This window comes from Rhinatrema bivittatum, chromosome 3, assembly GCF_901001135.1.
Source record: "Rhinatrema bivittatum chromosome 3, aRhiBiv1.1, whole genome shotgun sequence".
NCBI lineage: Eukaryota > Metazoa > Chordata > Amphibia > Gymnophiona > Rhinatrematidae > Rhinatrema > Rhinatrema bivittatum.
In genome coordinates, this window is record NC_042617.1 from 341,970,255 (window position 1) to 341,997,120 (window position 26,866).

The 26,866-nt window shown below is 46.8% G+C and overlaps 1 protein-coding gene across 4 annotated transcripts in view; it reads left to right on the plus strand.

Annotated features, from left to right (window-relative positions):
* USP45 (ubiquitin specific peptidase 45) overlaps positions 1–26,866 on the plus strand; it is a 204,974-nt gene that overhangs the window by 141,285 nt on the left and 36,823 nt on the right. The window contains exons 9-12 of one of the 4 annotated variants that reach the window (XR_003855613.1): positions 3,690–3,771; positions 13,512–13,603; positions 20,983–21,039; positions 25,464–25,547. Coding sequence is in view for 2 of the 4 variants with exons in the window: in XM_029595369.1 (XP_029451229.1) it covers positions 3,690–3,771; positions 13,512–13,603; positions 20,983–21,039; positions 25,464–25,610 (378 nt within the window). In the remaining 2 variants the exon portion in view is untranslated. The other 3 variants (XM_029595369.1, XR_003855614.1, XM_029595370.1) reach the window with 3 other exon arrangements.

Below are 26,866 nucleotides of genomic sequence, written 5' to 3' on the forward strand. Positions count from 1 at the left end.
ACTGGTGACTTTCACAGAACAGTTTTTTGAGGGGAGTAGAGTTGGAAATCCCAGATTGGGTGATGGTGATGGACACCAGTCTGACAGGCTAAGGAACTTTCTGTCAGGAACAAATGGCTTGGTGTCAGGAGTCTTTTGCAGAGTCCTCCTGATCCATCAATCCTTTAGAGACTGGGGCAATCAGGAAGGCTTTGCTGTTCTTTCAACAAGGCGGTGAGAGTGCTGTCCAGACAGTGTGACATCAGTGGCATATATAAACAGAGGAGGAGGAACCAAGAGCCCAGTGGCAGGAATGTTGCTCCAGTAGGCCAAAAGGCATTTGACGGTTTTGTCAGAGTCTCATATTGACAGAGTGGAGAATGTACAGGCAGATTTTTGAGCAGGCACAGACAGGCTGGAAACTGGGGAATGGAGGTAGTGGCGAAATTGTTCTTTTTCATAAAGTCCTGGTGGGGGAATGCCTCAGGTGGACTTAATGGTGGCCCAGCAAAATGGCAAAGTTCTTCAGTCGGAGGCAAGAGTTGGGATACGAAAAACTTGACGTCCTGTCTCAGACACGGCTTCAAGAAGATCTTCTGTACATTAAGATACTGTAGGTATTTCCCTGTCCCCAGAGGGCTCACGATCTAAGTTTGTACCTGAGGTAATGGAAAGTGAAACGACTTGCTCAAGGTCACAAGGAGTTGCAGTGGGATTTGAACCCTGGCTTCCCTGGTTTGCAACCTGCTGCTCTAACCACGTGGCTACTCCTCCATTCCTGTGTTAGGCTCCAATTTTCTTCTAATGAGTAAATTGCTTTTATTTTGTGGCGTGGCACTTGAAAGGAAGAGGTTGAGTCATTTGTCATTTTAACTATGTATGTTTTATCCTGTAAACCGTTTTGTTCAAAAAACATTGTAAAAGCAGTATATAAATACTTTTAAATAAATAAAGAGTTAAAGGTTAATATAAAGAGGTCATTCATGACTTTGTTACAGGCCAGAAGGTGTTCTACATCTTGGTATATTTACACTTAGGAAGGTGTTTTAATCTTGGTGTCAGGAGTTGGGTTTCCAATTATTTCAGGTTTCCATTCTGGTGATTCTCTCATTCTTGCGGAAGAAGTTGCAAAAGGGTTTGGTCTTGAATTCTCTTAAGGTGCAAGTAGCTGCATTATCCCTTTATAGGGTAAAGTGCATGACTCGCTATCGCCTTGCATCCGGATGTTGTCCATTTTCTGAAGGGTGTGAAGCATTTGCGTCCACCCATTAGGCATTTGGTACCACTATGGAATCTCCATATAGTCTTAAAAGTGTTGTGCAAGCTGCCCTTTGAGTCAATCAGGAGGGCTTCTGTAAAGGATCTCACTCTGAAAGCCGGCTTTTTTGGTAGCTATTCGTTTGTTGAGAGATGTTTTGGAGTTGCAAGCATTATGGGGTAGGGATCTTTTCCTTCATTTTTCAGAGGATGGTGTTTCTATTCGTACAGTCCCTTCATTTTTCTCTAAAGTGGTTTTGGCTTTTCATTTATGATCAGTTCATTGAGTTGCTTGCTTTTAAGAGATCGCAAACTGATTCTGCGAAGCTGGGTCAGGATCTTCATGTGCTGGATGTACGTAGGATTTTTCCGAGGTATTTGAAGGTCACATTGGACCACCTTTTGGTGGTAATTAGTGGTCCTAACAAGGGTAGAGTGTGTCTAAGTCCTCTGTTGCTCGATGCATTAAAGAAGCAATTGTCTCAGCATACATCTGCAAGGGCCTGGAGGTGCTGGCCAGTCTTCAAGCCCAGGTGCCGTCATGGGCCGAGTGTCAATTGGTCTCTCTTCAGGAGATCTGTAGGGCAGTCACTTGGTTGTCTTTGCACGCTTTTGCCAAACCCCACCATTTGGATGTTCGAGCACCAGACACAGAGGTGTTTGTGTGAGTGTTTTGCGAGTGAGTCTTTCTTAGAACCGATATCTATAACATAAGCAGAACTGCATGCATTTGACAAGCGCTCTTGCCCCTGATGAAGTAATCAAAATGTCTAGCGTGTCAGGTTATATGTGCCATTCGGAATCTGTGCAACAGCTTGTGCAAATCCCCACATAAGATACGTTTTTTTCAATTCATTGAACATTTAGCAAAACTTGATTTTTGTTATCTGCAATTTCAAAAAAAATGTTTAAAAAAAATTGAGACTGATTAAAAAATAGCACAGCATAAAAGTGAGTTTAGGGACTTTTTGAATAAAGTGACAATGCACTAACACTTTAATTTGCCGTGCGCATGTATGAAAGTCTCTACCTCATTCCTAGTTCTGGTGGTTATTTATTTTATTTATTTATTTATTTATTTAAGAACTTTTCTATACCGGCATTAGTATGGACATCATGCCAGTTTACAATTGAACAGTAAGATTGGAAATACATTATAACAAGGTCAAAAAATAAACTGGGGGGGATCAACATAGAGTAAATGTGAAAAAGCAGATCAACTATAGACTTGAGATATATAAAGTGCAGCATAGATGGGTGGTGCAACAAACAAGTTAAAATGGTATTGATAATATTATCAGTTAAAGAACAGGGTGATAAGTGCATGGACTTGAGTGCAAGGTGAAGTTATGATAAGGGGAAGGAGGCAGGGGAGGCTGGAGAGGCTGGGCAAAGTTAGTCTGGGTAGACTTGTGTAAACAGCCAGGTTTTGAGTGTCTTTTTGAATTTGAAAGAGCAGGGTTCTAGGCGAAGGCTGGTAGGTAGGGCATTCCATCGTGTTGGGCCAGCAATTGAGAAGGCATGGGCTCTGGTGGAAGAAAGGTGTGCAGTTTTGAGGGAAGGTTGGTTCAGGTGGTTGTTTTTTTTTATTAGTGGTAGACCACCTTGTTTCTGGGTTCTGTATGTTACTTTTTTTTTTTTTTTCCCAACACGTGCACTTTGCACCAGTTTTCCGAGAGGAAGTACATGCTGCAGGTATGAAGTGGATTTTTTTCACGTCTTTTTTCAATAAAAATAGCATACGGCATAGATGGAAATGTAAGCTATCTGCTTTATTTTCTTCCCTGCTTCCCCCACAACTTAAACACGCCACTGGGAACGCCTCCCCTAAATGTGACTAAATATCCATGCGGTGTGTGTGTGTGTGTTGAGCCCACACCGAGGGAGGGCCAGATTACTATTTACCCAGACAAACGCCCTCAAAAATGCGTCCTCCTTGAGACTTTTAACTGGTTGCTTATGATTGGGCTTTGGAATATTTTGAGGGGTGGGGGGAGGGAAAAAAAAATCGATGGCTTTGGAATTATTTGTGTGTGTGTTTATTTATTTAACCATTTAATCTTTTCTAAGGAGCTAAGAAGTCCATATTCAGACACAGTCTGGCTAGCAGAGTTAGCTGAATAAAGTTATCGGGCTAACCTTGGAGGTATATTCAGTAAAGAAACCACACTATTGAATTTAGCCGGCTAAGCATAGCCACCTAACTTTAGGCCTGACCAGATTTAGCCAGCTAAGTCATCTGGCTAACTCTGAATATTGAAGTTAGCTGGTAAACTTAGCCGGCTAACTCAACTCCTCCCAGTTACGCCCCCCCCGAACGCCCCTAACTTAGCTGCTCAATTCTAGATTTTGAATATGGACCTGTAAAGGTTTAAGGGGATACAACAGACAACAACTCATGCTTATGCCCAATTTCACATAACAACAAATGGTGTGTTGGTTTTGCGTTACAGCGTATCCAGTCCAGCATCCTGCGAGCCTTCAACAATCCGACCACCAAATCGGCAGATGAGGAAACCAAGAGAAAAGTCAAGGGTAAGCTGGCCCTGGGCAGGCGTGGGAGCGTTGGGCTTTACGTTAGATTTAGCAGAGCGTCTGAAAATGCTGGCACAACACTTCTTTTTGGGGGTGAGGGGCTACCATTATTCGAAATAAAATGGAAAAGGTTTACCACCTCTTGTGTTTTGTGGCACTCGATCAAAAGCCTCCCAGTTTGGTGGCATTGCACTTCTGCCTTGTGAGGGACAGTGACCGAATGAGTCCCACAGATGGTGATGGTTTGTGCAGCCAGTCTGGCTGGTCATGCAGTCCCTCCAACAAAGCAAAGCACTTGTGCCTGATGTGCCGGCGCCATCTGGTGCCAATTGGGGCAGTAGAGAAGGGACCATTCTCCTGTAGTGGGCAGCTGAGATTTAAGCCACAGATTCCTGGAAGGTTCCTACTTTCTAAAGAGTAGCAATAATGGCCACAACAAAATTCTTTTTTTTTTTCTTTTTTTTCCCATTTGGCTGCAGTAGGTTGACGTCGTTTTTAAGGCCTTAGGCCCTGAAGGACTTCTGAACCCTGCTCAGAACTTTTATAGATGGTGAATTTGGGATGTTTATTTCACATTGGATTTTACATTTAACGGTGTTTTCTAAAATTGTTGTTAATTGATGATAAAAACAACTCTGTAAAGAAGAAAGAACAGACTATATATATATATTAGCCGTTAAGCCCGTAACAACGGGCTACATTAACTTTTTTTTTTAGTCCATTTCCTTATCCCTCATTCTCCCTCCCCCTCCCCTCACTCTCCTCCCCTCCCCCTCCCCCCCTCAGTCACTCTCTCCCCTCCCCTCCTTCACTCTCTCCTCCCTCCCCCCTCCCCTCAGTCACTCTCTCCTCCCTCCCCCTCCCCCCCCTCAGTCATTCTCTCCTCCCTCCTCCCTTCCCCTCAGTCACTTCCTCCCCCCTCCCCTCATTCACAACCCCTTCGGATGGCGCAGACGGAAGATCTCCGGGAGAGGTCCCTCCCTCCCTCGCGCGCGCCGCCTCCGCTACTGCTCGCCGCCGCCGTTACTGCTCGTGCTCCTCGCTGCGCCATTTTGGTTACTGGCAAGCTCTGATGGACGTGCTGCCCGCGCATGCGCGGTAGAGTTGCTCTCTACTGCGCATTTGCGGCACGTCGGTCAAGCTTCATTTATCTAGTAGATATATATATAATGTGTGTGTGTGTGTAAAATTGCACGTCATATGGGCTGTGATAATAATCTGGTAGACTTTCATATTAAGGAGCTAAGTGTGGCTCCAAGTGTTTGTTATTATCACCTTTAACATATGAATGCCCCTATGCTCGCTAATTTTCTGATTATTTTGTATTTTTTTATTTTCTGTTACCAGTATTCCATAGGGTTTTTTTCTGCTTTAAAAGTGTGTCAGAATTTCTCTTTACAAAAATAAACACAGGTAATAGGTAGAAGAAGGTTGAAGGGGCAGCTGATCCTCTGTCTCCCATATATCCCCAGCGGACCTTGTTCTCGTGTTGTACCATGGATGGAAAAATTTTGTTTTCTTTCATATACCTGTCCCCTAATCTGGGTTGGTCCAAATGGTATACATCCCAGCGGGCTGAAAAAAAATGAAATTGCAGAACTGCTTTTGGTAATTTGTAAACTATCATTAAAAGTGTCTGCAGTACCTGAAACCTGGAGGGTTGCCAGTGTAATGCCAATTTTTTTTTAATATCTTTATTCACATCAACATCAGAATGCAAAAAAACATTTCCTAGCGTGTAGCAGATGGACTCAGGACCAATGGGTATAGTGTACTCCTAATAGCAGTTGGAGACGGAGTCGGATTTCAATCTGATGTCAGCACTACATATACTCATGCAGGAAGCTCTGCTCTTCAGTATTTTTCCGTCTCCTTAGCAGTTTGGGACTCTACACACGCTTGCACAGCGATAGACGAAATCCAAACCAAAGAAGAAAGAAAATCTTACCTCTACAAGACGAGCCCCGCTCTCCTGCGGTGATACCTAAGGGTCCCTTCCCCAGTCGAGAATTCCTGAGGTGATTTCCGAGATCCCTCAGAGGTAAACCTCGGTCCGATAGCCGGTTCCCGGCATGGACTTAGCCCCCAGGAACAGGAGTGGCTGAGAGGCAGCGGATGCAATACCGAGTGCGGCAGTGAAGGTATTCCACTCTTCCCCCGCAGCTGGAGACCGCCCGGCACAAAACCGGGAAGCACCGAGACAAGGTAAGGTAGAAACTTTTATTTAAGTCTCCGGTCTCCGAGGCTCAGTGAGCCGCACAGATTGCCAGCCGGCGTCTGTCCCATCAGGTTGAGCAGCCCCGTCCATGCTAGGCCCCGATCCGACGCGAGGGTCCCTCCACGTGGAGACCCTCCAGGGGGGTCGCCATCTTGCCCGCGTCGTCAGTACCATTTTCCCTCCCTTGATCGCTGTCTTGTCCGCACAGCTGAGCCATGCGCACAGCGGTGAGCCAGGCGCACAAACTACTTGTGCGCACAGCGGCGCACGCATCTGTGCCATGCACACAACAACGTGCACAACGGTGCCGGGCGCACAGCGGCACAGTTGCGGTGCCGGGAGCACAAATTAGCTTGTGCGCACAGCAGCAGAAGCATCTCACCAAGCACAGGTCTGCATGCACATCTTGCACGCACAGCATCTGCGCACCCGGAACGCACAAATAAGCTTCCCGGAGCACACACATAGACGAGTTTGGAACCGCTCCACACGCACAAATCATGGCATCACTGGCCAAGAAAGCCAAGGGACAAGCCCTCTGCCAGCTTGCCACCTGAGAGCTGCGCAATAGGAAGTGACCTCTGCCCTGTGCTTACAGTGTGAAGAGGCTCTGGGGGAACCGAGACAAGGCCCTCCTCAGCCAGTAGAGGAATCCGGCTCCACCAATGATAGTACACCGGACCTCTCTATCCTCGGCTCCAGCCTTCCTCAGATGGGCTCCTCGGGGAACACCGCTGGATTCAGTATGGGCCCAGGGACCTTTTTCTGGGTGGAATTCTTCAAAGGACTGCAAACCTTCGTCCAGCCGCAATCAATACCATCGGTGACACAGCCTCAATCCCCACCAGAAGAACAAAAGCTTTCAGGCCCTTCTCATCCTCCCCAAGACGTGCCTCCACCCCGAGACGTGCCTCCTCCGGACAAAAGCTTCCTCTTAGGGGACACAGACACCTCAGAAGAGCCGGATTCCCTGGAGGAAGAGGAAATCCCTTCAGGGATGGAACCATACCGAACCATGATGCGTTTCTTCTCCAAAGACGAGCTATCAGATCTTGTGTCGCTGAGCCTGAAGACACTGGCCATCCCAGGCACAAGTTCCACAGCAGAGTCAAAGACGAACCCGGTTCTGGTCAGGCTTCGTCAAGCCTCATGCCATTTCCCAATGCTGCAGGCCGTGTAACAACTGATTGACCTGGAATGGAATGCCCCGGAGGCCAGCTTCAAAGGAGGATGGACCCTAGAAGCCCTATACCCCCTGGAACCCTCAGCCAAAGAACTCCTGGGGTTCCCCAAAGTGGACTCCATGGTCTGCGCGGTCTCAAAGTGTACCACCATTCCAGTCGAAGAAGGAGCTGCACTCAAGCATGTCCAGGACAGACATCAGGAATCCATCCTTAAACAGTGATATGATGTCGCAGCTATGTTCCTGCAGATTGCTGCCTGCTGCGCCGTGGTGACACATGCCTGTTTGTCACTGTCCAGGGACGCAACCACATCCGTCGAAACATTAGAACCGGCGATATCTTTCCTCACGGATGCGACCTCTGACCTGGTGCGCACCTCAGCCAGGGGTGTCTCATCCATAGTGGCAGCCAGAGGACAACTCTGGCTCCGAAGTTGGTCAGCCGATGCAACTTCCAAGACAAAACTCACGAGAATGCCTTTTAAAGGAGCCCTCCTGTTCGGAAGCGAACTGGAGAAGTTAGCCGATAAATGGGGCGAATCCCCAGTACCTCAGTTACCGGAGGACAGGAGCAAAATAAACCAACGCCCCTCTCCCCGAAGATCCAAGGGCAGAGGATCCCAGCGTTTCAGACTGTACAAGAACACATACCAAGCACCTCACCCTGCAGGCAGGGGCCAGTCCTTTCGGAACAGACACAACAAGAGGGGAGCTGGCTCAGGTCCAGGCCCCAGCCGCACCCCATAATGAGAATCAACAGACCCATCCACAGGAAGAAGCCATAGGGTGCAGGCTTGCCCTATTCTACCAAAGATGGGTCGAGACAACGTCGGACAAGTAGGTCCTAACCATCATTCGAGAGGGATACTACTTGGACTTCCACAGTATCCCTCCAAACAAATTTGTGAAATCACCGTGCCACGCCCCCTCCAAGAGGACGGCGGTGTCAACCATGCTGACAAAACTCCTCACCCTAAAGGCGATAACACCGGTGCCCACGCACCAACAAAATACTGGGCACTATTCCATCTATTTTATCGTCCCCAAGAAAGAGGGAACGTTCTGGCCCATCCTGGACCTCAAGTCCGTTAATCGCTACCTGAGGGTACCACACTTCCGCATGGAAACCCTACGATCGCTCATAAGGGCAGTACAGCCGGGAGAATTCCTGGCCTCTCTGGATCTGTCAGAAGCCTATCTCCACATCCCGGTCCATCGCGACCATCAGCGCTTTCTACGCTTCGCGATACTGGACCATCATTACTAGTTCCGGGTGCTACCCTTCGGACTAGCTACTGCCCCTCGGACGTTCACCAAAATTATGGTTGAGGAAAGAAGTAATCCTCTTACATACGTATCTGGACGATTGGCTGATCAGGGCAAAATCTCCAGAGGAAAGTCACCAGGCAACCACCAGAGTCAAGAATCTCCTGCAGAATCTCGGGTGAGTCGTCAACACATCCAAGAGCTGCCTGCAGCCCTCCCAATCACTAGAATACCTGGGAGTCTGGTTCAACACCAGACAGGACAAGGTCGTTCTTCCCCCTATAAGGAGAAGGAACTGATGGACCAGTTGAGAAACCTTTTGACCTGTTTTCGCCCCAAGATACTGGACTACCTCCAGGTCCTTGGCCTCATGACATCAACACTAGAAGTCGTCCCATGGGCAAGGGCCCACATGCGACCACTACAAAGGTCCCTGCTGTCGTGATGGAACCTGATGTCCCAGAACTACTCCGTTTGCCTCCAGCTACCGGCAGAGGTGCAGTCCCAGCTCCAATGGTGGCTACAAGAAGACCATTTGAGCAAGGGAGTAAGGCTATCCCCACCGACCTGGGTCTTGCTCACCACGGATGCGAGCCTATGAGGATGGGGAGCACACTGCCAGGAACCGACGGCCCAGGGGCAATGGGACAAAGAAGAGTCGGATGGAACATCAACCGACTGGAATCCCGGGCAGTCAGACTAGCCTGCCTTTGATTCAGTCACAGACTCCGGGGCAAATCTGTCAGTCATATCGGACAACGCCACAACAGTGGCCTACATCAACTGCCAGGGAGGAACCAGAAGCCAACAGGTGTACCTGGAAATAGACCCCCTAATGGCGTGAGCGGAAGCAACCTACAAGGGATCTCAGCTGCCCACATCGCGGGCAAAGACAACGTCACTGCAGATTACCTCAGCAGAGAGAGTCTAGACCCAGGGGAATGGATGCTGTCGACCACAGCCTTCTAGTTGATAGTAAACCGCTGGGGAATACCAGCCATGGATCTGCTGGCAACCCGGTCCAATGCCCAAGTTCCCAAGTTCTTCAGCCACAGACGAGAACCGCAATCCCAGGGAATCAATGCTCTCATCCAGACCTGGCCACAGGAAGATCTGCTGTATACCTTTCCCCCATGGCCACTACTGGGTGGGATCATAAGCAAGATAGAATGCCACAGGGGGCTAGTACTTCTAGTGGCTCCGGACTGGCCCAGAAGTCCATGGTATGCAGACATGCGAAGGCTTCTGGTGGAGGATTCTGTGTCTACCCTCACACAGGGACTTGCTCCAGCAAAGATCGATCCTCCACGAAGACCCAACTCTATTCTCTCTTATGGTCTGGCCATTGAGAGGACTCGCCTGAAAAAGAGTGGATACTTGGGAGCAGTGATAGACACCTTGCTTCGAGCGCGCAAGTTCTCCACGTCTCTAACTTACATACAAATATGGAGAATATTCAAGGCCTGGTGTGAGGACCGCAACATCCTTCCGCGAGCAGTCAAAATCCCCATGATCCTGGAATTCCTGAAGGATGGCCTGATGAAGGGATTGTCTCTCAACTCCATCAAGGTTCAAGTGGCTGCGCTGGCCTGCTTCAGAGTCATAGTGGACGGCATCACGCTATCATCCCATCTAAACGTATCCCGTTTCCTGAGAGGGGTCAAATAAATCCGACCACCACTGAAGTGGCCGGTGCCCCTATGGAATCTCAATCTAGTACCAGACTTCCTGGCGGGAGCTTCTTTCAGACCTACTCGCTGTCTATCACTACGGCTCCTGACCTTGAAGACTGCATTCCTAGTAGCAATATGTTCAGCCCATCGCATCTCTGAACTTCAAGCACTATCCTTTTGGGAATTGTTCCTTAGATTCACACCGGGATCCATACAGCTCCGCATTGTCCCCTCCTTCCTTCCAAAGGTGGTTTCTCATTTCCATCTAAACCAAATCATCTCGCTGCCATCTCCAGACGAGCAGAAGGACTCGGAAGACTCACGCCTTCTTCACCATCTGATACCTGGAAAGAGCGGAATCCGTACAAAAGACTGACCACCTATTCATACTTCACAGCGGGAAGAAACAAGGGGAAGCGGCCTCGCGGGCAACCATAGCCCGCTGGATCAAAGAAGTATTCAAGGCGGCCTACGTAGATGCAGGAAAGCCTCCACCTCTACAAGTCAAGGCCCACTCCACAAGGCCCCAGGCAGTGACCTGGGCAGAAACCAAGATGTTGTCACCCGCCGAGATCGGTCGGGTGGCAACATGGTCCTCCATTCACACCTTCTCGAGGTTCTACCGCCTGGATGTGCAGGCCAAGGAGGACACAGCATTCACAAGGGCAGTACTAAGTGGACACGGGCAGCCTCCCATCCGGTTCGGGAGTAGCTTTTGTACATCCCATTGGTCCTGAGTCCATCTGCTACATGCTAGGAAATGGAGAAATTACTTACCTGATAATTTCGTTTTCCTTAGTGTAGGCAGATGGACTCAGCATCCCGCCCACGGCTGCCCTAAAATACGGAAACCTAGGGGGGAAATCCCTGAGAGCAAGGCAAGCACGGGTAAGCCAGACTTTACCCCTAGTTAAGACACCCATAGTTGCCAGGTGTCTGTGTTTCTCAGTTGAGTGCACCGGCAGTCTCCAGCTAGAAATCATGTCAACCAGTCTAAGTTAATCAAGTTATCAAACACACATATATCCACAATTGCTTTTCAAGGAGAATACTGAAGAGCAGAGCTTCCTGCATGGGTATATGACTCCATCTCCAACTGGTATCAGGAGTACACTATACCCATTGGTCCTGAGTCCATCTGTCTACACTAAGGAAAACAAAATTATTGGGTAAGTAATTTCTCCAATTTTTAAAAAGGGATCAAGAGGTGATCCAGGAAACTACAGACCAGGGAGTCTGACATCTGTGCCAGGCAAAATGATAGTTTCTATCATAAAGAACAAAATTGGTGAACATATAGATAAGCATAGTTTAATGGGACAAAGCCAGCATGGATTTAGCCAAGGAAAGTCTTGCCTCACAAATTTGCCACATATTTTTGAGGGCATAAATAAACATATGGATAAAAGTGAGCCAGTTGATATAGTGCATCTGGATTTCCAGAAAACATTTGACAAAGTGACTTCTTAGGAAATTGACAAAGTGACTTCTTAGGAAACTAAAAAGTCATGGAATTAGGGGGCAGTGTCCTTTTGTGGATTGCCAATTGGTTAAAAGATAGAAAACAGAGAGTAGGACTAAATGGTAAATTTTCCCAATGGAGAAAAGTGAACAGTGGAGAGCCCCAGGGATCTGTTCTGAGACTGATGCTTTTGTAATATATTTATAAATGACCTGGAAATGGGAACAACAAGTCAGGTGATCAAATTTGTCAATCACACAAAATTATTCAAAGTAGTCAAATCACAAAAGGATTGTGAGAAATTACAAGAAGACCTTACAAAACTGGGAGACTGGGCATGCAAATGGCAAATTAAATTTAATGTGGACAAGTGCAAAGTGATGCATTTAGGGAAGAGTAACCCAAATTATACCTAGACAATGCAAAGTTCCACATTAGGAGTCACCACTCAGAAAAAGATCTAGGTTTTATCGTTGAAAATACGTTGAAATGTTCTGCTCAGTGTGCAGCAGCAGCCAAGAAAACAAATAGAATGCTAGGGATTATTAGGCAAGGAAAGGAGAATAAAACCGAGAATATCATATCTCTGTATTCCTTCATGATGCAACCTCATCTTGAGTATTGTGTTCAGTTCTGGTCACCACATCTCAAGAAATATATAGCAGAATTAGAAACATCACAGAGAAGGGTGAGTGACCAAGATGATAAAGGAGATGGAACAAATTCCCCTATGAAGAAAGGCTAAAGAGGTTAGAACTCTTCAGCTTGGAGAAGAGACGGCTGAGGGGAGATGTGATAGAGGTCTATAAAACCATGAGTGGCATAGAATAAATAAATGTTACTTGGTTGTTTACTATTTAAAAAAGTACAAAGACTAGAGGACATATAATGAAGTTACTAGGTGATACACTTAAAACTAATTAGAGAAAATATATTTTACTCAATGCATAATTAAGTTTTGGAATTCATTGCGAGAGGATGTGATGAAAGATATTAGTGTAGCTGCGTTAAAAAAAAAAAAAAAAAAAAAAAAAGGTTTGGACAAGTTCCTAGAGGAAATGTCCATAAACATTATTAAGATGGAGTTCCAGAAGTCCACTTCCTATCCCTGGGATAAGCAGCCATGGTATTTATCCACCCCTTGGGATCCTGCCAGGTACTGGATTTGCTACTCTTGGAAACAGGCTTCTGGGCTTGATGGACCTTTGGTCTGACCCAGTATAACAATCTTATGTTCTTATTAATAATGTCATGAGTTTAGCAGTGACAACCCCCAGATGCAGGAGGGGAACAAAAGAACCCCTACCTTCTGCCATTCCTTTGCCGTCGTTTCTGCCTCCTTTCTGGAGAACACCACTAGCGGCTTGATACATGAGGATGAATTAACGGGTTCCTCTAGAGACACTGTACTGTTTGGTGAATGAATTTCCGTGATTATTACATTGTTCTCCGCTGAGATCTGTGGCTTGGCAGATTATTAATTTAATAAATATATGACAGTTTATGATCTCATGCCATTAAACCATGTGAAGACTGGATTTCTGTGCAGACATAGGCTGGGCCCCCACGTGTAAAAAGGTTGAGCGCCCCTGGAAAAGAGGATAGAAAGTCTGAAATGTGCGGATATACAGCACGCCCCAGGGCTTTCAGACACTGCTCAGCAGTTAATAAGGGTGAAAAGGTCTGGAGAGAAAGGGTTGCTACTTAGTAGGATGAACTGAAGGCACCCTAAAGGCTGAGGAGAAGATAGCAGAAGAAAGAGACAGGTTACCTCATTGTAACATTGTCTCTTCTCTGATTTTGTCGCCTTTTGTGGTTTTCCTTTGTTACCTTCCCTTCTTTGACTCCCCCCCACAATCCTTACATCTCTAGTCCAGTGTGTGTTGTGGCTTGGCTTTCATTTGTAAAGAAATCCAAAATTTTTTTTTCTTTTTTCAGCCTACGGAAGAGAGGGTGTGAAGCTGAACTTCATTGAGAGAATCTTTGTTGGGGAACTGACCAGCACGGTCATGTGCGAAGAGTGTGAAAATGTGGGTATAGTAGTGAGCTATCCACTTGTGGTGTGTACACTCTGCATGCTTTTCTCTGTCATGCTTGCTAGTATAATAAAGGCTTTGTTCTGTACTTTTGCCTCACAAAGAAATTGAGGGCATTTCACCAAAATGTTGTTGCGATCTGTGCTTGCTTCCATGTTATCTCTGGATTCAAGGTTTTGCGGTGTCCTGTTAATAGGCAGGAAACCATCTCATAGCACTCGCTCAACCCCAGCAGTAAATATCCTTTTGCTGGCAGAAGAGCAAGACTGAGGTTCCTATTAAAAAAAAAAAAAGAAAAAATAGTCTGTGGTATGCATGCTGCCCTCCTCCATTTTCACTAAGAAGAGATGTCAGCAAAATCAAGCCACGTGCCTGCGGTCCCTTTTTTAAAAACTTGCATCCTTTATTAAATCTCTGAGATAACAGTTGCATGCAAAAAACTTGAAACACAGCAGATCTCAACACAGTTCAATCTAATACAAATATCCCCCCAACCCCCCCCCCCCAACACACACACACAATTAATTGGGCAGAAGACTTGTTCAAACCATAACACAAAAGAAAATAAAATCAATACAATACAAAGAGACAAAAAAAAAATCACATAAGAACATAAGAAATTGCCATGCTGGGTCAGACCAAGGGTCCATCAAGCCCAGCATCCTGTTTCCAACAGAGGCCAAAACCAGGCCTCTGTTGGAACCAGGATGCTGGCAATTACCCAAACACTAAGAAGATCCCATGCTACTGATGCAATTAATAGCAGTGGCTATTCCCTAAGTAAAATTGATTAATAGCCATTAATGGACTTCTCCTCCAAGAACTTATCCAAATCTTTTTTGAACCCAGCTACACTAACTGCACTAACCACATCCTCTGGCAATAAATTCCAGAGCTTTATTGTGCGTTGAGTGAAAAAGAATTTTCTCCGATTAGTCTTAAATGTGCTACTTGCTAACTTCATGGAATGCCTCCTAGTCCTTCTATTATTCGAAAGTGAAATTAACCGAGTCACATCTACTCGTTCAAGACCTCTCATGATCTTCTTTTAATACAGTGCAAACAGTAGCTCATCTGTTTGAAATGAGGTTTTCTACTCTTTTTAAAACTAAATAAGCAAATGTAACTCATTTTCCCTGTATGTACCCAGATCAGTCCAGACTCCTGGGTTTTGCCTCCCCTCCAGCAAATGGAGACACAGTTTTACTGATACTGCCATATAACCTAGTGTGCCACCTGCAGTCCCTTAGTATTTCTCTGTCTCCAGCAGATAGAGATGCAATCCCTGCAGACTGGGGGGCGGGGGGAGATCAGGAAGAAGAGAATCTCAAACTTGTCAAGTTATCCTCCTAGGAGGTTGCTAGGCCCTGGTGGTGAGGAATATGAGCAGCTGGTCGGAGACCCTGGTTTGGCTCGATCTGCTGCCACTCAGGGGAGTGTATAGCTGGTGGACCTAGTTCCCTCTCCCCCCAGGAGAACAAATTGGAATCTGGCAGCTCTTCTGTCAGGGAAGTACTCTCTCTTTTTTTTTTTTTTTCCTTTTCTTCTGGCTCAGTAAAGTTAGAAAAAAAAAAAAAGAAAGAAAACAGAGTTCGAACAGAGGAGCGACAAAGTTGTTAGCAGCCGGGCAGGCTGCAGTGAGCCTTAACAGGGCTGCGTGGGGGTTTCTTGGCGGCGACAGGGCTGCATGGGGGTTTCCTGGCGGTGGTGTTTCTCAGCTGTGCAGCATGGTGGAGCTGATTTTTGCCACGCAGTCAGGCCTAGTGGCAGTCGTCGGCGATGTGCGCAGTGGTCGCACGCTGGAATGTGCTCCCGCTGCCTCTCCGGGGGAGAGGGCGGGTCAGGGCTGTCAGAGGCCGCGTCACACTAAATAGAAGTCTGGCCTCGCAAGCCAGCGCCTCGTCCCCCACCGGACACAGGAAAGGTAGCCATGTCGGGCTGTCAGACTAAATCTAGATCTGGTGCGGGAGCGCCTGGCAAGTCAGCACCCTCTCCCCCGCTGGGTGTGGGAAAGGCAGCTAGGTCGGACTGGCAGACTAGATTTCCATCTGGCGCGGGAGTGCCTGGCAAGTTGGCACCCCTTCCCCCATCAGGTGCAGAAAAGGCGGCCAGCTTGGACCAGCAAACTAAATCTAAATCTGATGTGGGAGTGCCTGGCAAGTTGGCTCCCCCTCCCCCGCGGGATGCGGTAATGGCAACCATGTTGTCCGGGGCTGAAGGCCCGTTGGGACTGTTTCAGGGATATGACGAACTCTCCCTCAGCTGTCGCTAGTGGGCCAGGGTGTTATCTAAAATAAAGACCCCATTTCCAGCAAGCAGGGGGATCCTTCTGAAGCCGGGTTGGAGGAGCCCTCTCTTTCTTCTCCGGGTTCATCCTGCTTTTACATTGAGCATATTTGGCGCGAAAGGCAACTGGGAAGCAGGTGGACCGTGTTCAGAGGCCTGGTGCTCAGTGGCTTGCTAAGACACCAGCATGTTCTGGGGGTCCAGTTTTGCAAAGGGTGCCCAGGGTCTTCGGGATGAGGACAGTAGCAGGTAGTCCGAATATTGCCTTCGATGAGTCGGATGGCGCTTTGCAGGTTCCTGCTTTTTTGGGCACTCCTGGGCTTGGCAACGATCCAACTGTACCCGACAATAACCCAGATGCCCCAGATAAGAGGAATCTAATCAAGAGGGAGTGGACCCAGTCATGGATGACCTGAGAGGTCCAGCGAAAGCCTTCCCTTTTGTCAGATCTATGAGGAAGCTGGTGGTCAGGGAGTAGGTCACTCCCAAAACAGGCCTCAGGGTAGGCCGGGCGATGACAAAGTTATAGCCCTTGCCGGAGAACACGCTTGCATTGTTCCCGATTTCCTGAGATGGACACATCGTTTTCTTTGCTGGTTCAGTGGTGCTGAAGAACATGCAAGATGAAAAGTTGGAGATTTATCTCGAGAGGATGTTTGCGGTATCCAAGCTTGGCATTCGAGCTGCTGGGTTCACTAGCTTCATGCAGAGAGCTAGTTTGCCCTGGGTTCAGCAATTCCAGGCTACAAGGTTGCTATCTCCATCCGAAGTCAAACAGGCGGTCTCTGAGCCAGCCGCAGCTTATGTAGTGGATGCTCTGTATGACTAAAGGGTATAGGTTGCCAGAGGACAAGCCCAGAGGAAACGAGTTACTTTGCAGGGCGGTCCTGGTTTCGGTCGTAAGCCTTTAGTGGGAGCTCAGAAGCAAGGCACCAGGAGGGAAGCAGTCCTGGAACCAGCCCTTTCGAGGGGGGGGGGGGGGGGGGGAGAAAATCTGGCAGAGAAGGTCTCGGCCAGGACTTCAGAGGAGTCAATTACTCCCAATGAAGTGAGGTCGGTTCATTCCTCTCTTTCTCTGATTGGAGGGATCTGGCTCTATTTTTCGGGTAGTAGATCAAGACCACATCAACCCAGTGGGCTCTCGAAGTGGTAAAAGTCAGTTGCGCATTAGTATTCTCTCGTCCACTGCGGGAATCGTTTAAGGTTTCTCCTTGCGCTCCGTTTGGCAAGAGATTCAGGAAACCGTGGACCGATTGCAAGCTCTGGGAGCCGTAGTTCCTGTTCCATTGGGGGAACAAGGGATATGAAGTTAGTCCATAGATTGCATGGTGCCAAAACAATGGAGGGATATTTCCGTTCAATTTTGGATCTAAAGAAGGTGAATGTGGCTCTCAAGGTTCCTCATTTTCAAATAGAAACTGGACGACTGGCTCATTTGGGCAAAGTCAGGGGTCCACTGCAGGCAATCGGTGGATCCTGGTGCTGCGGCACTTGCCATCACTCGGCTGGATTGTGGATTGGTCTAAGAGTCATCCCGTCCTATTTCAAGTGTTGGAATTTCTGAGAGCACACTTTGATAGCAAGCTGATGAAGGTTTTTTCTTACAGAGGAGACATTGTCAAGTTGCAATTGCAAGTCTGCAGATTACTGGAGAGCCAGATACCCATGGTCTGGGATTTCCTACAGGTTCTCGGCTCCATGGCATCCACGTGTGAACTCTTGCCTTGGGTGTTTGCTCATATGAGACCTTTGCAAATGGCGTTTATTTTCCTGGTGGGATCTGTTGTCTGAGCAGTTTCAGCTTCCACTGCCGCTTATGGAATTAGCTGGATCCAGTCTCTTGTGGTGGCTTGGTTGGGACCCTTTGTGTCAAGGGGTGGACTTGAAAGTTCCGAAATGGACAGTGGTTACCACTGATGCCAGCCTCTCTGGCTGGAGAACTGTCTGCCAAGATCAATTGGGGCAAGGTCAGTGGTCAGCAGAAGAAGTGTCATGGTCTATCAGTTGCGGTGTGGATGCACTGAGTGCATTTTTCCTCTCTTTCGTGGCTGTCCAGTCAGAGGCTTGTTCGACAGTGCGACGACGATGGCTTATATCAACCAGCAAGGTGGTACCAAGGGTCCAGCGGTGGCTCAGGTAGTTCGGGAGCTGATCCACTGAGCGGAGCAGTATCTGGAGTTGATAGCGGCTTCTCATGTTGCTAAGGCCGACAATGTGCAAGTGGACTTTCTCAGCCATCAACAGCTGGATCCTGGATTGTGGTGGCTCTCGGAGGAAGCAATGGCTCTCTTCTGTTGCAGGTGAGGCAAGCCTCGCATGGATTTAATGGCAACTTAGCAAGATGCCAAAGCACCCCACTTCTTCGGTCGCAGAAGAGTGTGTGGACCAGAGTGTGTCGACGCCTTGGTTCTTCCTTGGCCGCAGGATATTCTACTGTATTTGTTTTCGCCGTGGCTGCTGATGGGCAGGATTTTGTAGAAAGTGGAGCTTCACCCATGAGATATGATTCTGGGGGCTCTGGAGTGGTTTCGCAGTCCTTGGTTTGCGGATCTGATCAATCTAGCAGTGAATGGCTCGGAAACCTTGATTTGCAGATCTGATCAATCTAGCTGTGGTCGGCCTGTTGAGTCTCGCTCATCTGCCAAAGCTTCTGTACCAAGTTACCATATTTGCAGATCCGATGACTCGCTTCTGTCTCACAGCTTGGCTTTTGAGAGGAAACTCTTAAGAGGGAAAAGGTTACTCTGATGATATTATTTCTACTCTTTTGCAGGCTAGAAAATCTTCCACCTCCTTGACGTATGTGAGGGTCTGAAGAGTTTTTGAGGATTGGTGCATGGAGCAGGGGTTGTCCCTATGCGAGCTTCTTGAAAAGAGGTTTGGTGAAGGTTTTGTCCTTTAACTCTCAGATTTCAAGTGGCGGTGTTAGGTTGGCTTCAGGTCAAGGTGCATGGAATGGCTCTGGCTGCGCATCCGGATGGGGGTGTGCTTTCCTCAGGGCACGAGACATTTGCAACCACCGGTTCAGAAGCTGTGTTCCTCCTGGAGCCTTAACTTAGTCCTGAAAGGCATGTGTGCGGCCCTGTTTTGAGCCTGTTAGACGGACTATTATAAATGATCTCACTTTGAAGGTGGTTTCCTTGGTGACAGTTAGTTCCGCTAGACGGATCTCAGAGCTTCAAGCCTTGTCATGTAGAGATCCTTTCTTGAGAATTTCGGATTTGGGGCTCTCCTTGTGGACGGTTCCAGCTTTCCTGCTAAAGGTGGTTTTGTCTTTTCACTTATCTCAGTCATTGGCGTTTCCGGCTTTCCCAAATTTGGGAGCTACAATATCTCTTGTGAAAGAATTGTGGCTTCTGGTTTTCAGGTGCGTATGGTTGCAGTATCTTAAAGTTACTGTCAATTTCTGGTTGCCTTATCGCTCTTACTAGCAACGGTAACATGGAATAGACTTAGTTTTTGGGTACTTCCAGGTTCTTATGGCCTGGATTGGCCACTGTTGGAAACAGGATGCTGGGCTTGATGGACCCTTGGTCTGACCCAGCATGGCATGTTCTTATGTTTTTGTGCTGTGGAGTGGTAAAAAAAAAAAAAAAAAAATTTTAAAAGGGGACATAAGGCAAAGAGCAAAGGTCACTGCAAGAGATTTGCAGGGCGGCTACTTTGGAAGTCTTGCACACTTCTGCCAGGCGTCGAGCAGAACTCTCGCAGTCCTACCCCGGTTAGGGAAGCTTTGGGTACATCCCAGGAGTCTAGACTGATCTGAGTACGTACAGGGAAAGGAAAATTGGTTCTTACCTGTTAATTTTCATTCCTGTAGTATCACAGATCAGTCCAGAGTCCCGCCTGGTTGGGAAGAGGAGATTTGGAGAGTCCGCTCAATCTGTTATTGCAATTAATCTGAAGAATGGCAGGTTTTTGCTTAATCCTTCATGTTTTTTAATGGTGACAAGTTTATCTGTTATAAATTTCCACTTCCCACTGCTCATTCAAGGGGTTATTAATTCTTTGTTGATATTAGTGTTTCTACTATCTTGGCTTTGGTACAGATCAACACTATAACCTAGTGTGCCACTGCAGGTGGCACACTAGGTTATAGGGCAATGTCAGTAAAACTTTCTCTGTCTCCATCTGCTGGAGGGGAGACAAAACCCAGGAGTCTGGACTGATCTGTGATACTACAGGAATGAAAATTAGCAGGTAAGAACCAATTTTCCTTTTGTAGGTAAGATAAGACCTAAAATTTTATATTTTCAAAACTTCTAACTGGTAAATTTCTGGAGAGAAGATGATAAACCTCTACCTGTGCTTTTTCTTTTTAGAAGAAGGCAGCTGAGAGGTCATCCCTGATGCCAGAGCTGTGAATCCTGTCTTGCCGTAGTCCCAGCCTGAATCAGCCCCATTGGAAGTTAAAAATTAAACTTAAAAAAAAAAAAAAGCACAGTGGTTGTCCATTAGATCTAAGGTTTATTCCTAAGTAAGGGGGAGGTTGTGTTATCCATGAGCTATGGAAAGCGCCCCACCCTTCATGTGGCTGATGAGAGTAAGACTCAAGTGAAGGGCAGCCATCCCTCTTGGTCTCTTTTCACGTGTGTGTGCGTGTTTAACCAGCCCTGAGTCTCTCTCTCTCTCTATGATTATGTAGACGCATACCATATATCTGGGTGGTAGAAGGAAACCAGGGATCCCCAGGTTACAAAACAGATTATAATTCACTGAGCTGCTTTCTTGCCGACCAGAGGAACCTTTTGGACCTTGAAATATCCTTGCTGTCCTTCCTTTGGGTTGAAAGCCCCTTTCCAAACTCTCTCCTCGGCATCAGCAGGAAGGCCACGTGAAATCCACGCCAAACATGCACGCCTTCCTGCAGTGAGGTTAAGACTGCCTGGTAAGCCCAGCGCTGAGCAGCCTTGGGCAGGAGGGCTTTAGCAGCCAGTCTCGGGTAGTGTGCCGTGTAAACAGATAACAGAGCCAGGCCACTTGGTGGTCTATAAGAGAGAGACACACGTTGTGAGGAGGGAGACCCCGGCTCTTACAGACAAGTGATTCCTGTTTTTCCCTTTCTCCTCCTCTGCTGTAAACCGAAGATTTCTACTGTGAAGGAACCTTTCATTGATCTCTCGCTTCCAATTATAGAAGAGAGGGTAAGAGGTATTTTTTTTTCTTAACAGGAAAAAAGATCATGCGTTTGGAAAATGAGTTTCGATTTCAAAAAAATGTTTCATGCCCTAAATGTTTCATTTAGGGCATGGAAAATCCGTTAACCTTTTAACAATTGGGACAAGAGCTGGAAACTGTCATAGAAGCAAAAGATCTAGGTAGGCAGTCGATGTAATAAAGCCAGTGGGGAAAGCTAATGTATGCTTCATTGCATATCAGCAGCAGGGAAAAGAAAGTAATATATTGCCTCTGTAGAGACCCCATACCTTAGTGTGCTCAGTTCTGAAGGACACTGGGAGAATGGAAATAGTTTGGAAAAGGGCTACAAAATTGATAGAAGGCCTATGACAGAAACCCTTCAAAGAAGGCTGAAGCCACTTAAAATGTACTCGCTGAAGAAAAGGGACTAGGGAGACATGAGGGAAACATTCAGATATCTGGCAGGCTTCAGTAAAGAACGGGAAGGTGTAAAAAAAAAAAGGAAACTCAAGGACAAGAAGTCATGACACAAAGTTGTAGGGAGGAAGGTACAGAGGGCGCAGGAGAAATTACTTCTTTAATGAAGTAGAGGTAAGATGCCTGGAATAACCTGCCAGCAGGGGTGGTGATGACCAAAGCTATGGCCCAATTTAAACGTCCTCTGAATAGTTGCAGAGTGCAAAGGTAAGGGCTGGAGAAGGGGCAACGGGTAGAAAAAACAAAGGAGGGGATCTGAGCATTTTCTCAACCATAGGAAACTTGAGAGTGCCTCTGAGGAAAGACGCAAGCCAATAGGCAGAGAGGTGATAGGCAACGGCATCAGGCTTCCAGGAGACAGCCATGGTTACAGCCCCAATGGCAGCAGTAGAGCGGCACCAGGCTTCATAGAAGGTTGGAGCCGCCATGGTTATAACTGTGGATGTCAATAAGCATGCTTGGGACAGACGTAGAAAGCAATGGTGAAAATGGGGAGGGGTCAGGGAGGTTTATTAAAAGACATGGTGGGAGAGCTGGTGTTGGTTTATAAGTGGTATAAAACTGGAGGTGTGTAACTGGATGGGTCGGTTGGTCTTTTATCTGCTATCCTCTACTGTGTTACTGTGTAAATGTCTTAATTTAATTAGTGATTTGCCAGCTGGGCTCAGAATATTTTTACATGGTGGCTGCTATATGAGCGGCTAAAAATAGATGATAAAAACAAAAAAAAAAAAATCTCTTAAACAGGGTTCAGATTCACTGACCAGCCTTAACAGCAAGTTATCCATTTGCATCCTTGTCACATAATGCCTCAATTCGAAGGAAATACTAAAGGATCCACCAGTGTATATTTAAATAAAAAAATCAAAATAGCTGGTGGTATTTGGATATTGTTTCAACTTAATGACTGCATAGAATAATATTCTCTCATATATTTTCTATTTGGTTTTAGAGGAAAAAAGACCTCAGCACTGGTGTTTTTTCTGAACAATTTTATCAGATTTTCAACCAGTCGGTGCAATCATGGGTCTTTAAAAAAACCTCTTAGAATGATTCATTTTATTGAAAATCTATTTTCCTTCTATTCTTCGGGCTTTGTATCAAGAGAGAAATTAAATCTCTACTTTGATGAGACACTGCCCTGACGCAGCATCCTGCGAAACGTTGCCAACGTCGGTGTTTCGTGTGTCTCTTGGCGTCCAGGCAGCTTTAAACTTTAAAGAAGGAAAAGCTGCTTCTAAGATAAGTAATTCCACGCCAGTAACAGTGCCGATAAAAATATAATTGGTTGCCGGGCTTATATGATAACTTACAGACTGCAATATATGTGTTTTACACACAGTAGTGCCAGCTTGGTTCACTTCAGCCGGTTTGGCTCAATTGTCAGAGTGCTGATTGACCATTGACTAAGAATTTTTCAGGAGCTAGCACAACGTATAATAGCTCATAAGCGTATGTGCTCAATATAATTATTTTTAAAGAAAAATTTAAAAATTATCAAAATAGATTTTCAATAAAATGAATCATTCTAAGAGGTTTTTTAAAGACCCATGATTGCACTGACTGGTTGAAAATCTGATAAAATTTTTCAGAAAAAACACCAGTGCTGAGGTCTTTTTTCCTCTATAAACAGAAAATTTGTGAGAGAATATTATTCTATGCAGTCATAAAGTTGGAACATTATCCACACCAGCTATTTTGATTTTTTGACTTAGGCCAATCCGCCCCTGATTGAGGCATTATCAGGGGATTGGGCATCCCCCCCAGTGGGCTGGTCACTCTAGTCACGTGGTCTGCCGAGCGTGGCCGTGACAGAGCAGCGCTCGGCAGACCACGTGGTATCTCCTGGGCCGGCCTGGGCGGCAAATCCCCGGGCCAGTCGTCATCGGGAATCCGCCCCTAGCCTCGATGCCACCACTAATGCTCAGTGTTAACCATGTGACCACTCAGAGGGTCCTGCCAAGCACTGCCCAGGCCTGTCTGCCCCTGTGCACGTGCTCCTGCATTAGCAACCCACCAACTGGGTTCCTGCTTGCCTATGGGCAACTTTCCCAACCCGCAAGCTATCCCTTGGTGGCTTCTAGGGACCCCACATAACCCAAGGGTTACACAATTCCCTGAAGTGCATCTACAGACCAAATACACACAATACTGAGATTGTTAATGAGTCCCAGACAGGCAGAGCTAACAAACTAATACGTTTATTAACAAAAAGTAAGAACAGTGAATGAAAAAAGATGTAATCTGCAGACAGGAACAGGTGAAACAATTAAATAGCAAAACCTAGCTAAACATTTTCTGCTATGCTTATCTAGTGTCTGGAGAGGTCAGGAAAAAGCTGTCCACGTGAGCTGACCAGGGCCTCAGTGCAGAGATCTGCTCCTTCTGAACTTCCTGCTGAGACTAGAGAGTTTAGCACCTTTAGGACTAGTTCTCTGTCTGAAGAGCCAGTCAGGGCACATAATACTAATAATTGCTCCCTGAGCAATGGCCTTATGTTCATAACGTGCTACTGTGAACCACCATGATTGGTAAAACAGAACGCTGCAGGATGTTTGTCTCACAGCTTCCTTAGGGATCCTGGGATATGTGGGCTGTCCCAGCCTCATTCTGAGTTAAGCCAGCAGCCAAACAAGCTTCTGTTCAAACTACAGGGGTAGATTTTAAAAGAAGCGCGATCAGCCTACTTTTGCTTGCGCATCAGACTCAAGCAAAAGTACGCTGGATTTTAGTAGATACGCGCGGAGCCGCGCGTATCCACTAAAATCCTGGATCGGCGCGTGCAAGGCTATCGATTTTGTATAGCCTGCGCGCGCCGAGCCGCGCTGCCTCCCCCCGTTCCCTCCAAGGCCGCTCCGAAATCGGAGCGGCCTTGGAGGGAACTTTCCTTTGCCCTCCCCTCACCTTCCCCTCCCTTCCCCTACCTAACCCACCCGCCCGGCCCTGTCTACACCCCCCGCTTACCTTTGTCGGGGGATTTACGCCTCCCGGAGGGAGACGTAAATCCCCGCGCGCCAGCGGGCCTGCTGCGCGCCGGGCCGCGACCTGGGGGCGGGTACGGAGGGCGCGGCCACGCCCCCGGGCCGTAGCCACGCCCCGTACCCGCCCCCAAAACGCTGCCGACACGCCCCCGGAACGCCGCGACGACCGGGCCCGCCCCCCGACACGCCCCCCTCCGAGAACCCCGGGACTTACGCGAGTCCCGGGGCTCTGCGCGCGCCGGGAGGCCTATGTAAAATAGGCTTCCCGGCGCGCAGGGCCCTGCTCGCCTAAATCCGCCCGGTTTTGGGCGGATTTAGGCGAGCAGGGCTCTGAAAATCTACCCCACTGTGCAGAGGTCAAATACCACCTGCACGCCAGCACAGAGGAAATGATAAATTGCAGAGCATGCAGAAGCGCTGTTTCGCTACAGTCCCAATTAAATATGCTGTCATCCATTGCTTGAATTATCTGTCAGCAAGGCTGGGCATGGCAGTATGGAAGGCGATGACACCACTTGTCCATTGCTGCTTTAAATAAATTGAGGCAAATCTGTGCAACATTGAGACGGCTCTTTCATTCATTACTGCAGTCGTTAGTCAATGGTAGTTTTTGCTAGCAGGGAAGGTGAAGACGACATAAACCAGAAGAAGCAGCATGCGGAACATGAAACCAAGATAAAGACTTGCAGTTAAATTAAATAAAACAGCAGAATGTGATGGTAGATGAGCACTGTAAGACCCGTCTAGTTGGCACAGCCTCATTCCTGGTGTGATTCCCTTTGCTTTTTCACACCTTAGAATTCTCTGCATGTAATATGACATTTAACATAATCTGTTAGACAATTAATTGGTCTGCGGTTTGTTTATGTTTAGTAGAGGTGCATGCTTTAGTGACCAGGAAAGTGGTGAAAATTAGGCGCCTAAAAGAAAGTGGATTTTTACTCTTTTCTCCCCTGCATTTATCTATGAAGGTTTCAAAACCCACGCCCATGGGAAGGACAAGCAAAGGGAAAAATGTTCCAGGGGCGGACCTCGGTCAGCACCACTGCGCAGCTGTCGCCAGTGTGAATAACCAACAGCCAGAGCTGAGCAGGAAACATTCCTTAGCCAGGGACAAGGTAAGGATGGAATAAGATTCTTGTTTCACCCCCTGCAGGCATCTCTTAAGATTGTAAGACAGAGCTTCAGTGATGATGATTCTGTTTAATAGAGATGTGCATTCGTTTTAAACAAATTAGACAATTTGTCATGGTTCAGGAGCGCTCTGAAACGAAGGAAATTTTTCCGAACTTTTGGAAAAATTTGTATTTTGTGTTAGTGCGCTAACAGGAGTTAGTGCACACTAACACGAGATTTGGGAACCACAAAAAAAAAAATCCTGAACCGCGGAAAAAACAAAATTACCCGCGGGGGACACGAACCAAACCACGAAATGAGAAAAGAAAAAAAAAAGATACACATCTCTACTGTTTAGCCCATGAAATCAACTAGAGTCTTAGAAATAGTAGCTTGCCTTTTTCTTGCTGCTAGTTCTTCTTTCCTTTTTTTGTCTTAAGACGTTTTGTTTTTATGGTAGATAAGCACCACAGGGCCCATGTAGTCTGCCAAAAGTACTTTCTGTTGCAAAGCTGATCTCTGGCTTTCCTTCTTATTGGTTAGGGACCATTTTTGTGTTAATCCATCCATCCTTCAGTTCTGCTGCTGTTTCTGCTGCTTCCTCTGGAAGGATTTTCCATGCATCCACCACCCTCTCCATCAAGCAGTATTTTCTGATGTTTCTCGAGTCTTTGCTTTTTGCTATTATCGCTAGCCACACTCCTTGTTATAATAATAAAATCATCTTTCCGGAATCCTTCCCCTAGCTCAGGCTGGAGCTCAGGTAGTTTAAATCTCCAAGCAATGTGCTTCTCTCTTCCTTACCTCCCTGAAAAAAAGTGCTTCATGTTTTTTTTGTTCTCAAAGTTGCTAATAGTGCTCTTAGTGTAGGGCTACCCAAACCTGTCCCAGGGACCCACAGCCAATCGGATTTTCAGGATAACCACAATGAATATGCATGAGATAAATGGAGACTCGGTGTATGCAAATGTGTCTCCATGATATGCAAATTTATCTCATGCATATTCATTGTGGATATCCTGAAAACCAGACTGGTTGTGGGATCCCCAGAACAAGTTTGAGAAGCCCCGTCTTAGCAGATCTCAACAATAAAAATGCAGCACTTGTAGCATAGTTTTAACAGTTATGCAAACTATAAATTCAGCAATTCATAAGATATATTAGTATGATTCTTCTAAAAACATTCAGAAAATAAATTAAAAACAAGAAATCCAGATGATAACACTTGTAGTTTGCAGCTATGTAAAATCAATTGACT